The sequence below is a fragment of the Lachnellula hyalina genome, assembly GCF_007821495.1.
Source record: "Lachnellula hyalina strain CBS 185.66 chromosome Unknown contig00008, whole genome shotgun sequence".
Taxonomy (NCBI): Eukaryota; Fungi; Ascomycota; class Leotiomycetes; order Helotiales; family Lachnaceae; genus Lachnellula; species Lachnellula hyalina.
Window position 1 is genome coordinate 236357 of NW_022157122.1, and position 13365 is coordinate 249721.

The 13365-nt window shown below is 48.3% G+C and overlaps 4 protein-coding genes across 4 annotated transcripts; 2 read left to right on the forward strand and 2 right to left on the reverse strand.

The window, feature by feature from the left end:
- Positions 1-4003: 4003 nt before the first annotated feature.
- CXT1_3 (Beta-1,2-xylosyltransferase) lies at positions 4004-6594 on the forward strand (the record flags this gene model as incomplete). Its single annotated transcript, XM_031146572.1, has 2 exons — positions 4004-4039; positions 4093-6594. The coding sequence occupies 2 exons, from the start codon at positions 4004-4006 to the stop codon at positions 6592-6594; spliced, it is 2538 nt and encodes an 845-aa protein (XP_031009075.1).
- A 587-nt stretch (positions 6595-7181) lies between these two features.
- On the reverse strand, positions 7182-8670 carry rutA_1 (Pyrimidine monooxygenase RutA; the record flags this gene model as incomplete). Its single annotated transcript, XM_031146573.1, has 4 exons — positions 7182-7914; positions 7967-8202; positions 8256-8355; positions 8405-8670. The coding sequence occupies 4 exons, from the start codon at positions 8668-8670 to the stop codon at positions 7182-7184; spliced, it is 1335 nt and encodes a 444-aa protein (XP_031009074.1).
- Positions 8671-9298: 628 nt separating this feature from the next.
- lepG (Trans-enoyl reductase) lies at positions 9299-10773 on the reverse strand (the record flags this gene model as incomplete). The annotated part of the gene is made up of 4 exons (XM_031146574.1): positions 9299-9837; positions 9887-10226; positions 10274-10382; positions 10433-10773. 4 exons carry the CDS (start codon positions 10771-10773, stop codon positions 9299-9301), a joined length of 1329 nt encoding a protein of 442 aa, XP_031009077.1.
- Positions 10774-11572: 799 nt separating this feature from the next.
- Positions 11573-13045, forward strand: soxC (Dibenzothiophene desulfurization enzyme C; the record flags this gene model as incomplete). Its single annotated transcript, XM_031146575.1, has 3 exons — positions 11573-12035; positions 12088-12278; positions 12329-13045. The coding sequence occupies 3 exons, from the start codon at positions 11573-11575 to the stop codon at positions 13043-13045; spliced, it is 1371 nt and encodes a 456-aa protein (XP_031009076.1).
- Between the last annotated feature and the right edge of the window lie 320 nt (positions 13046-13365).

Sequence of the window (13365 nt, forward strand, 5' to 3'; positions counted from 1 at the left end):
CCATACTGTAGTCCACTCTCGACCTCTTTCAACCTAGCTACGCCCCACCAACCTTCTCTACCACCGTTGTTCATGACGATCTCCTGTCTTTGGACCTATATAGCTTTTTGACCCTCACTTTCATCATTCTTTGAGGCTTTAGCGTTTCCTATGCGCTGGACTTACACTTCCCCACCCCAGTAATCACCAAATTCCATCACACCATCCTACTCCACCGCGCTCTTTCATTATATGGTCTTGACATTAGGCTTATACAGCTTCTTGACCACCACGTCTCTTTCTGCGAGCTTGATCCTAATTACAATTTGCTGGTGCGTTTTGCTGCATTTGGCGTTTTCTGCGCGCTGAATTCTGGCCCCTGGCTGCTCTTCAAGAAAAAGACGATGCCAATCAGGAATGCGAACAATTATCTCTGGAGAGTAAGCGCGACGATAAAGAGCTCAAGATTCGAACAAGCCTTATGGCTCGGCACAAACCCTGATCCTAGTCCTCGTCGAAACCTCGTCGAGACTTCATGATCCACTTGAAACGGCTCTTCCTCAAATACTCTCATGGGGGTATTCTGGTCTTTGGACCTCTATACCTTCTTGACAACCACATATGCAGCCTTGTTTGAAGCGCTGATTACACCGGACCTGGATCGGGTCCAACCAATGCGGACCTGGTCATTTTGGAGGCCTTGCGACGGTGGGCCTGTACCAGACCTACAATACTTACCGCTGCCAATGCTATCAGCCATCGACCGCTCGAAATCTTCAAGAATCTTCTTTCAGGGGACTGGCTAAAGAGCTTCGAGATTCGATTATGAAGTTTGCTGATGCGCCACGACAACGGCTAAAACGGGTATGTAGAAAGATAGAGCCTATTCTCGTTCAATTCACGCCTTGCTAACTCACTTTGTAATAGTCGGGTTGGGAGGAGGAACCTTGGCATTGCTATTCGCGTCCAGCGCTCTTCTTTTTGTTGAATTGTCCAAGTGAGTGCGACCAGGTTTTACTAGCTACTGCGACTCACTCGGCAGGAAGGCAATCTTCCTCCTCTCAGCTGGGAGAGTTGCTCTCACTCGCTACATAAGAAGGCAATATCTCTCTTCTCAGCTGAGCTGGTTGGAGCAGCTGGTGACATGGAAAGGGCACTTCCAGAGCCGATGAAAAGACCGGCTCCAATAGCACCACCTAGGAGAAATTAGCTGTTGGCCTTGAAGACAGCTGAACCCGAAAATATTTACCTATAGCAATCATTTGCATGTGTCTGCCCTCCAGCTTGTGCGCCAGAGGAGCCAACTTGACGATGATTCCTTGATCAGCACTCTCTAAATCAGTGTGGCTTGGAACATAGGTTTGCTGCGTCTCCCGCTTCGTCTCAATATCGACGACAGCCTCTTTTGAGGGAGAAGAGTCAGCCATTGGAATGTTTTGTTGTTCGCGAGACAGTCAAAAGATTCGAAAATCAAGACGTAACCAGTAAACCTGACTATATTTGTGGCTAGAGAGCAAGGGCGGTTGGTGTGTATATAAGGGAGTCGCGACCAACACCCCCGTAAATAAAAGCTGCTAGTTCAACCGCTATACTGCCACTTTGCATGTGTGACCTTGTATTCAGTGAATCACACTAATCGCCTCATGCAAAATGGCGTAGTGTATCCCCAACCAAGCATCGAGGGTGGGTGCATTTAATTCGCGAGTGGCAGGTGCCACGGGGATCACCTACACAGTGTTCCACGTGCTTCATAGATAAATCGCAGGTAGCTAGGTAAAGCGATAAGACAGGAAAGATGAAGATGCATCTGCTCATGGGGTGACTTGATGGCACTATGGGTTGCCGCCTGATTGGCGGGAAGGTGCAAAGATAGGTGCAGGTTATTCTCCCAAAATCAAGTTCCTGTATACTGTAATGGCCACACCCCTAGCTTTTGTCACAGTATGGCAACGTCCATTGATATCTCTCCCCTCATGACTGCAGTCTTCGTGTAAAGTTTGTCCAAACAGTGTCCCGTTTATTTGGGACTAATTTTGCACGTTCCCCTTGAATACTTTCAAAGCGAAGAGCGAATAAACACAAATACTCTCTTCCACTCGGTAGTAAGAACAACACCGCCCGACGTGGTTTAGGGCTTCGAACGAAAGTCCACGACTTTCCATCAAGTTTTACCACGGAAGACAGTATCGGTCTCGTCTCGCAATAATTTGACCGGGGTTGCGTGCAAAGATCGATCAACTGCGTCTCGAGTAGCAATATCTGGGCGGTCATCCTCAAGCGCTGTTTAACCAAAAGAAAGTCATGTGCGTAGAACTACTCACAACATGTTGTATGTCGTACACTAGAGGAAACATAATGGCGGCAAGACTGAAAAGTCTTTTAGTGCCACCAAAATGACCGGGAGTACGAAATCGTGCTTCAATTATTGAGAGCCGACAACTTCAGCAAGACCTCTTAGCACGCCGTAGTGCGGCTTGTGAACAAACTCAACACAGAACAGAACAGAACGCGAGCTATTCAAAAATGGAAAATTCACTATGTTCCTTTAGACACCGTGCTTGATAGCAATGGGCCGACTGAGATCTGGAAAAGAAAAGGTAGGTTCACTAGCAGCACATTGACCTAGCTCCTGGATGCTAAGAAGTGGCAGATGAAGAGTTTTGAAATAAGGAAGGAGTCGCGGACTAGATATTCCAGCGGCACTTAAAGCCAAGGATACGCCCATTCCATTCCATACTGGATGGAACAAGCCACCTTCCGCCAAATACACCAGATAGGCACTGGTGATGTTCATGAGCAGATGGCAAAGAACAAAGTCCATAATACAGATCTATTCCGTAATGCCGAATCCATGGCCGAAGGCAACGCAGTGGTTCTCGACGCGTTGCGCATCAAGCTCTCAAAGGTGCTGTCCGTCCCTTTTGAAGACCTCGACCCAGATAAAGCTTTGTATCATGATGGCGTGGATTTTCTTTTGGCGGTGGAGCTCCGCAACTGGTTTGCGAAAGAGTGGAATGCTGATGTGGCTATTTTTGACATAGTAGGGGCACCAACCTTGACGGCTGTGGGTCTTACAGTTGCAAGTAAAAGTGCTTTCAAAATAAAGGGAAACTAGCCGCAAAGCTCGCAACCAAAGCTAGCACCTGTGAATAGTACACAGCTCTAATATACCTAAGATGGCCATAGATTTATAATATGTAGAAGTTTAAGATTTACCTAAATAGTTGGCTGAAAAATTGCGGGTAATCGGGGAATTACCTTATAATAGTAGCGCTACAATATTGAACCAATCAAACCTTAGGAAGCAAAATGCCAAGATTTCGAACCCAAGAAGGCGAGAGGCCGCAGCCAATGCGGCGCAACTTTTACGACATACATGGCGATTAAGGGCAGATTTCTGTCGCTTCGAGTCTCTGACATACATATTGTATGATTCTTCGAAAGCATCACAGATGCAAGCAGCAAAGACGTACACGGAGCTGTGGACTACAAATGGAAGCAGCGCTTGCGACGGTTAATATAACCAAATGGTGCTAGAACAGCCTGCCCCCCTGGTCGTGCTCTGGTACTGTTACCTTCCGAAGAACGCGAGATGGCTAGAGAGCTGATGTCAATTCTGAATATACAGCATCCTCATAGTGACCACCATCTATAGCAGATGGAACTTCGACAAAACGTCCGCCATTGGTGAGCGCAAACCCTTCCCCCCTTAAGATCTCGTGTTGGAATGTGCGACTGAAAGTATTGTCTAGAGCGACCATTCCACCTCTCGATTGGTATCCTGCTATTATCAGGAGTATTCTGGACGACATTTGGCTGGCTCTCGAAGGATAGGAAGCGGCGATATGCCCCAGCGGAATCCGTATTGCCGATACCTCGATTCGAAGGAAGCTTACTACACGAGCCAGCACCAACCAATATTCGGAGATTGATTAAGTACGTTACGCAGATTTGCGGTCAACATGTATTTTCTGCTCGTATAGTGGCGTGCGTTTTCTGCCGGGTGATTCTCTTGCGGCTTGTCATGCTCAATGTGGAATGCTCTTTAGCTGGAGTTGAGGTATTTATCACGACTGGGCCTTCTGTACAGATTAGGCCGCTAACATACACCAGATATTCCTTCCTTTCCTCCTCTCTCTCTATGAAGCCATCAGTGACAATGGGTCGTCGGGTCAGCAATCGAACACGGTGGTATCGAAGATCGCTAGATCAAACGCTATGCGATACGCCCTTTTAGTTGGGGTCTTCACTGTTTCAGCATTTGCTATTGTTTCCACATCAACACAACGCTCGACATACATCTGCCCCGTAACCGGATACGAGAGTAAATTCGTACCAGTTTCCCAGTTTCTAGGGGTGTTCTTAGATACTGGTATTATCATCAGTCTCTCGACAGTAGCTCAAGATGGGTTTGAATCTAGCAGACCTAAGCTACTGCTGGGTAGACTGGCGTTCATATCAGCCGGAGCTCTTTCTATGCTAGCAGGCCTCTTCATTTTGCAGAACCCAGAACATATGATCTGGTCGTTCCAATTGGATTCCAGAATCATATCTGACTTACTTTTTGCAACTGTCCTTGGTTCAAGTTTTCTTGCTTCTGTGGTTTATCTAATGAGCGAACTTCGCCCTTCAATACCAATCACCGTCGCGACATGTGCATCAATCTACACTTATCATTTCTCTGCACCTACTACCGAATTCTGGCCTAGTCCATCTCGGTCCACTGTAGTCTTGTCTTCGGTCGCCTATCTTTCCATTGCCGGCATTGTACGGTTCTGGAAAGAGGCTTCAAGGAGCCAACGATCCATGTCCCTTGGCGGAACATGCTCGAGATTCTTGATGATCCTCTTCGTTTTCATGTCGGTGCTGTTTCTCGCGAAAAACTCATGGCTCATCTTGCATCCAAGCAAATTGTCGCTGCATCCCATTGATTACCTTCTGTCGAATGCTCAACGTACATCCGATCAGTGGCGAAAACAAGCTGCAACAAGTCAGTCACTAGAAGAGGCTGTCTATGAGTACCAATCACGCTATCGAGTTCCCCCACCACCTAACTTCGACAAGTGGTACGAGTATGCGACCGCACGGGGTTCTCTCATAATCGACGACTTTGAGCAGATAAACAATGACCTGCTGCCTTTCTGGGCTATAGAACCTGCTAAGATCCGAGAAATGACAGCACATATGCTCGAAAGAACCTGGACGGATGCTGGAGGCCTGAGAATAGCCAACGGAACAAGCCAGCTTACACCACACGTAGTACCTACACATCGCTGGTCATTGGAAGGTACAAGCTCAATAATCAAAAAATTCGCCCAATGGTTACCAGACATGGACATAGCTATGAACATCAATGACGAGTGCCGCGTAGCGGTCCCATGGAGGGCAATGGAGGACTTGAAAAGTAGAGGGATAATGGCTAGACGACAGCTGAATGAGAGCAAGAATCTTCGGCCCTTCAGTACGAATGCTCATCAACTATGGCCAGATACTTACATGCAAGCCGAACCGCCTTATTCTCCTCAAACAATATCGGAATATTTTGCCGAGGCCTCCATAGCTTCGTCATTTACGAAGTATGGAATAATTGGGTGCCCTCCGAAGTCCCCCAGCCTAAGGACAACATGGTGGAACAAAGGTTTTTTCTGCGCAGACTGCACATCACCACACGCTCTTGGTCCTTTCTTGAGCAATTGGACCTTGTCTGGATCTTTATGCCACCAACCAGACCTCGAAAACCTGCACGGGTTCCATCTCTCCCCCTCATCATTCAAGCCGACCACATCCCTCTTCCCGATCTTCTCCCAATCTAAAATACCAGGATTCTCCGACATCGTCTTCCCCTCTCCCTGGAACTACGTGGATAAAGTCACCTTTGATTCTTCCAAAGGCATGGCCTTCTCCGAGAAAGAAAAAACCGTGTTCTGGCGTGGTGCCACCTCAGAAGGATATGCGGGTGCTAATAATTGGGAAGGCATGCAACGACAGCGGTTCGTTCACCTCGCAAATCACGCCCAGGGTTCGACCAAACTTGATCTTATCCTACCAAATAATGCCCAGGGAACCGATTATTCATATCGCAACATTCCTCTATCTAGCGTGCTTTCGGCAACGAATATTGACGTTTCCTTCGTTGGGGAGCCTGTGCGATGCTATAACAAAGAATGTGCTGCTCAAGCCCGCGAGTTCTACTTTAATACTTCCACCGTGGACTTCCAGGAGCACTGGAAATATAAATATCTGTTTGACTTCGATGGTGCTGGGTTTAGTGGACGTTTCCTGCCGTTTTTGGAGAGTCGCAGCCTAGTATTTCGCGCTGCATCCTTCCGGCAATGGTTTGAAGAGAGGTTGACGGCTTGGAAGGATTATGTTCCCGTAGATACGCGGCTGCATGATGTCTGGAGCTTACTCGCGTACTTCGGGGGTTTGGGAAAGGGTGGCGAGTATGCGCATGAGAAAGAAGCGGGGAAGATTGCCGACGAGGGGAAAGACTGGGCCTCAAAGGTGTTGAGGAAGGAGGATATGGAGATTTATATGTTTAGGTTATTATTAGAGTGGGGAAGGATAGTTGACGATAGAAGGAATGAGCTGGGGTTTGTCTTGCCCCCGAAGTAGGAAGGGGTGGGATCTCATGAAATTACGAGGCATGATTGTAAGTAAGTAAGTAAATAACATTTGGAATAAATCCTTTTAAACACCCGCCCGAATCTTCTTCTCTATATTAGTGTACACTTAATATACCTTGAGCCTGGATCAAAGAATCCGACTTAAGGTATATTCATTCAAACCAACTAGACTAAAATCTACTTTCAATTTAACTCAAGTAAGGCTGAGTTTCATTTCATAGACACGCTATAAATATGACATTGCTTACAGGTAATGACCACGCATTTCCGAATCAATAGCTGTGTACCTTAATTACCTAGTACAGTAAAAGCTCGTAAGAATGCTCGCTTAATTACTGCTCCCCCTTTCAGAGCCTTTCTCGTCAACAACAACACATAGGAATTTCCGCATCGGTTGAATCTTTCGCTATTCGGGACTCGGTCTAAAGTGCAGGTTCTCAATACTGCAGACTGTTCGCTAAGCCACTGGAGAAACTCTGGTTTGAGAGAGAGAGAAAGGAAAAAAGACTTGTTGATTATGGAAATATGTATTAGAAATGAATACTTTCGTACTTGCAAATTAAAGTCCCGGCCCGTCTATACCACCTTCTTTGCTCTATACACCTCGCCCGTCCTCGCGATTTCATCTTCTTGATTCTTGCCGCGTCCCTCCTTCTCCAACTGCCTCACAAGAGTCAAGACCTGCTCCCCAAAATACTCGATATCCTCCTCATAATGCAAGAACGCAAGCAGCACAATATCGATACCCAGACTTTTAAGCAACAAAATACGATCGGCGATCTGCTCCTTGGTCCCAATCAACTTGGTCTTGAATCCGTCATTATACTGCACCAAGTCCTCGAACGTGCTATCAGCCCACATGCCCTTCTTGTTCCCGGTACTAGAACCAGCCTGCTTGACGGCGTCGCCGAAAGCGGCTACGGCTTCCTTGTCGGCTTTGCCCTGGATTTCTTGCAGGAGCCTGATGGCTTCTGCTTCGGTTTCTTTGACGATGCAGAAGCCGTTGACGGCGAACTTAATCTCGTCTTCGCGGCCTAGTTTCTTGGCTCGGGCTTTGACGTCGGCGATCTGCTCTTGGAATCCTTCTAGGGTGTTGCCGTTCATGAAATAGTAATCTGAGACATGCGCGCCGTTGTCACGAGCGTCGATGGAGTTTCCGCCTTGGAAGATGAGGGGGTGAGGGCGTCCGGGGCTGGCGAGAGGCTTGGGGGAAAGAGGGTAGTCGTGGAATTGGTAGAAATCGCCTTTGAAGCTGAACTTGTCCGTGGTCCAGATTCCTTTTAGGCATTCGATGAATTCTCTACTGCGTCTATATGTATTATTAGCTTGCTTCAATATCGCGGGAGGTCCGGAACACGAACCTGTAACGCTCAGCATGTTCTAGCCACCATTGTCCGATACTTGTGAACTCGGCTTTGAACCACCCTGAGACGATATTGACAGAGATTCGGCCATTGGTGTAATGATCGATGCTGGCAATTTGTTTCGCAGCCACAGCTGGGTTCCATGGCCCTGGTAATAGAGCTGCAATGACGTTGAGCTTTTTCGTGTTATGGAGCAGGGCTTGCGAGAATGAAACAGATTCATGCTGGTTCTCCTAATCTCAAATTTTAGCAATGATACATATTATATGAAGGCTGTGCGACTTACGGCACCGTAACCCGACATAAATCGAATTTGTGTCAGGGCAAACTCGAAACCAACATTCTCGGCAGTCTGTGCATATCTCACATTGGATAGGTAGTCCCAGCTAGCAAAATATAAATAGCAACTCAATACACTGCACAAGGTGCACTCACTTCGTTCGCTGAGGGATCTTGCTGATGACGAGACCACCAGAGACATTGGGTACCCAATATGCAAACTTGACTCGGTCTTGAGCGCTGTTGATATCTTCTGGGGCAGTGTAGTGGTATCCATTGACCCCATTTGTTTGCGCTGGTTCAGGAAGGCCATTTGTCGCAGGCTGCTTTCTTGCAGAGGCTTCTCTGAGAGGAAGAACAGCCTGCTGAACAATGGCGGAGATAGCTTGAAGCTGGTCATCTGTGAAAGCACCGCTTGCCATTTTGAAGAAGATGCAGGAAATCGGGGAACTACGTTAGGTTGCAGAACGAATTGACAGTAGCACAATGGGGAGGCTAGAAAGAGTAGAGTGCTAGAAACAATGGAAGCACATGAAAGTTGAAGCAAAAGCTATCCTAGCTCACGGGGTTATCATTGCACCCCAACCTACTAGATCCGAGTATTCCAAATGGTGATTGTGATTGTGGCATATGGGAACAATGGCAAGGATGATGTGCTCCGGGGAAATCCCATACTCAGGAGCCATTATGGTGCAATACCATGCCACTATGAGCAATGAGCAGGTACATAGGTACAAGGACAAGGAACGAAAAGACAATCGCCCAAACATGTTAGGAGCAGATCACATGCAGGCGCATGTAAAAACCAGGATAGAGATACGGTAGCTACGGCTGTGGTGGGTGGTGTGGATACAGTGATCAAAGTCCGAGTGCCGGCTTGACGCCATTCCGCTTATGGAAAAGCGTCAACACAAAGTTTGGTGAAATACGGAGTAGGGTAGGTACATATGGGCACGACACTACAAGATCCATGTCACCATACAGTATGTGTCTGTCTTCTATCTACAGTACTTCTATACATGATGAACCCTCTGCGCACGATGATGCCCTCTAGGACCGCAGTGGCACCACGATCCTAGGGCCATTGACACTTCCGTCCCTCAATCTATCGAGTGCACCATTGATGCCCTCCAACCCGCCATCTGCAATCTCTATCTCGGGGGTCGAGATCAGGTTCTGCTCCAAGAGCTTTTCTAACCAGATCATCATTCCTTCTCCAACTTGTGGAGCTTCGTGGAACGACTTTATCGGGACTGAATGGTAAACGACCCCTTTCGTTGCGGTTTTTGGCACTCCAACTAGCCCTACAAGATGTGCCCTGCTATCCCCTCCTTCATTTTCAGCTCGCATGGCTTCAGCAAGTAGTGCAGCAGTGTCTTTCCCTCTTGTATCAAGCCCAAAGCGCAGTTTTCCCTTGGTGATCCCTTTCACGATAGAAATGGCGCGCTGCTCATCCAGTCGATCCACGAGCAGGTCAGCGCCGTGTGCGAGCATGCGCTCTCCGCTTCTTGCAACGTCTATCACAGCTATTACCTTCAGCCCTGCTAGTTTTGCGAGTTGAACGGCGCAGCAGCCCGTGGCAGAAGAGCCTATGGTGTACGTTAGTACGATTCGAACGGAAGTAGTTGTGCCTCTCACCTCCCCATATTGCAATCCAATCGCCTCTTTTTGCGCGTTCGTTCTCCCCGATACCGTCAAAGCACTCTTTATGGATATCTTGTGGCAATGCGTCCCGAGATAACGACCGTACGATTCGGAGGAGATCTGGCCCGCGTGGCCCATCATTTCTAACCACGAAATCCATCCCTATACATATTCCAAGTGCCAGCGCAGCTGCAACAAAGGCAACGCCAAGTGGTGCAGCTTCCTCCGCGGATATATTTTTGGGCAAACGACAAGCATTGAAGTCTGACACTGCCGCATACTGTTGATATGCTGATTTTCGCGAGTCTCGATAGTCGGTCGATATCGCCATCACCTACTTCACATTAGCCGTGAACAAGTGTTCTGAGACCCAGTACATACTTTGTCGCCGACATCAAAGCGGGATTTGGTCTTTGGGGCTTTTACTACCTTCCCGGCAAGATCGCGTCCGCTGATGCATGGCAGATCTGGTAAGCCGAATCCGAAATCGCTAGATACTTATTAGCAATGGCTCTGAGGCTTTTCGCTGCGACGACCTACGGGGCTTTCCAGTCGATAGGGTTCAAACCAATAACCTCAACTTCAACGAGCATCTCTCGGTCGTTTTCTAATCGTGGGACTGGGTGCTTTTCTGTATGTTGGTATTTCTGTTTCGGGCCATGCAGAAGAAGTACATTCTGATGTGGCACATGGAAAGCGTCGGCATCATCGGCACTGTCTACATAATTGCTCCAGGGGATCTCGAAATGGACTTCATCTGGTTCTGTTTCCGGTTCGGGCCAATTGTGAAAGAGTGTCGCTTGACTGTCTGCAGGTGGGGTTTTTGGAGGAGTTAACAGTTCTAGTAAGTGAGAAATATCCTTGGAAGTTGGGGCAGCCATATTGTAGGCACCCTTTGATGACGCCAAGTAGAAGGGGGTTTTGAGGTTACTTGGAGATAGATGACTGCGAAAACAGTAACGATGACGTTGCTCCTGGCGTCAATGCATGAAGAAGGTTGAACGAAACATGTCGTGGAAACCTACCTATAGGTTACAGTACATCTACATTTGCTGTGAAGAAGGTAGGATCCAATCAAGTGAATATATTGGAATGGTGGGGGTGGGGTGGGGTAGTTGCGAGTGAAACAATAAGGCGCTCATATGGCGTGCTTAGTACCCCGGCTGGCATCAACCGTCGCCCAGCTTAAGAAATCCACGTGACATTCACTTCTTACTGCACCTGATAATTAGCTGCATTCGTCCCGGCACTTGGGATCTGGAAAGCATGCTTGAAGCGATCTCTCATGGGTGCCATGTAAAGACCCTCAAAGATGGGGATGGCTTCCTCGAATGCTTGCCGAGCAAGAATAAAGGCCATGTTGATATGAACTACTCTCTATAGTATTAATCCTCGGATCTTCACTCCAGCATCTCCTACACCACCAAACCCCGACCTTTGCCTCCTATCTCACAAAGTGTCTACTACTGCATCACGCCATCCATAATTGACTCTTGGTACAGCTCAATCACGGCATCAAGTGAAATGCGACAGGGATGGCGGTATTAGCTGCATTATTCAGTAAAAAGTATATATCTCCGCGTAGATACTAGGTTATCTAGCTTTATCCTCAATTTGTCAATTTACCTTTCGTTATCTTATTCTGACCACGCTCTCAGCATCCCTTCAAACCAAGCAATTATGGCTTCTTCCCTCACTGGAGTAGTCACCAGTGTGTTCCACAAAGCATCCCCAAACCCATCCTCCGACCCTGCTATCTACGACATACACCACCAAAAGTTCACCAGTGACAAACTCCCAAGCACCACTGAAGGCTGGCTCGAGCGAGCTCGCCGTGTTTCTGAAATCCTTGCTGAGGATGCCCCAGTTAGAGATGACGAGAACAAGACTCCGCTTGCCGAGATTGCATTGCTGAAGAGTTCAGGACTTCTGAAGCTCCTCGGACCCAAGGCATTTGGAGGTGGTGGGCAGGGCTGGGATGTTGCCTACAAAGCCATCAGGGAAGTCGCAAAGGGTGACGGCAGCATTGGCATGCTATTGGGATACCACTTGCTGTGGTCTACCACGGCGAATCTCGTGGGCACTGATGAGCAGAAGGACAGATTCCAGAAGACGATTATTGAGAACAATTACTTCATCGGCGGTAAGTAAAGCAGGCACTTCTTCTAGATCAATTCTGATTAGGTGGCATCTAGGAGCTGTCAATCCTCGTGACAATGACCTCAAGATCACTGATCACGGAGACCACCTCATCTTCGACGGCCAGAAACACTTTAACACTGGTGGTGTAGTCTCAGATCTGACCGTCTTGGAAGGAGTTCTAGAAGGCACCCAAGACCACATCTTCGCCTTCGTGACCACCGTCCAAGATGGCATCACCTTTGCCGTAAGTCCATCCCCTCCCTTTAATACCATCACTACCAACCCACCCAAAAGCACAACTGGAACAACGTCGGCCTCCGCCTTACCGAATCCGGAAGTATCAAGATCTCCCAGGTAAAAGTCCCCTGGGTCAACGCTTTAGGCTGGGACATCGTAACCCGCAAGCCCAACCCCGCCGTCCTCTCCATCCCCTTCGCCACGCTCCTGCTCCCCACCATCCAGCTCGTCTTCTCCAACTTCTACCTGGGCATCGCGCTCGGCTCGTTGCAATTCGCCACAAGCTACACTAAGACGTCGACGCGTGCCTGGCCCTACGGCGGCGACAACAAAACGTCCGCCAGCGAGGAATTCTACATCCTCGAACGCTACGGGAACTTCTTCGCTCATCTCCAAGCTGCGGAAGCGCTGGTTGATCGTGCTGGTGAGGAGGCTGCGGGCATCTATGCCAAGTACGGCCGGGATCGCGGGGTGAGTGAGAGGGAGAGGGGGGAGCTGGCGGAGTGGGTTGCGAGTACCAAGATTGTGACTACGGAGGAGGGGCTGCGGGTTACGGCGGGGGTGTTTGAGGTTACGGGCAGTAGGGCGACGGGGAAGAAGGTAGGCTTGGATCGCTTCTGGAGGGATATCAGAACACATTCGTTGCATGATCCCGTGGCGTATAAGAATAGGGAGGTGGGCGAGTTTGCGTTGCTGGATAAGGTGAGTTTGAGCCTTTCTTGTCTGGGGAAATCGCGTGCGCTGGATGCTGATTTTGCCTACTTAGATCCCTGAGCCTACATGGTACACTTGAGACTGTGGTTCGAAGAAGAAGAAACTGCTATGCTATAGAATCCAATAAACCAAATGTGTTCCTTGATCCTCCCTCTCGAGCCCCTACTTATCTCCTCTGATGTCTTAGCATAGCTTACGTTAAGTCACATGCATATCATTTCAAACACCACCAGCTCTAACATACAGTATCTAAAACCAAACCCCCTTCCCCTGAATTCCCATCCCAAAAGTCAGATATCCACCAACCCTCCGCGCAACGTAATAATCCACTACGCTTAATTAATTTATCTCTCAAGTCTTCAGTCATACATACAGAAACC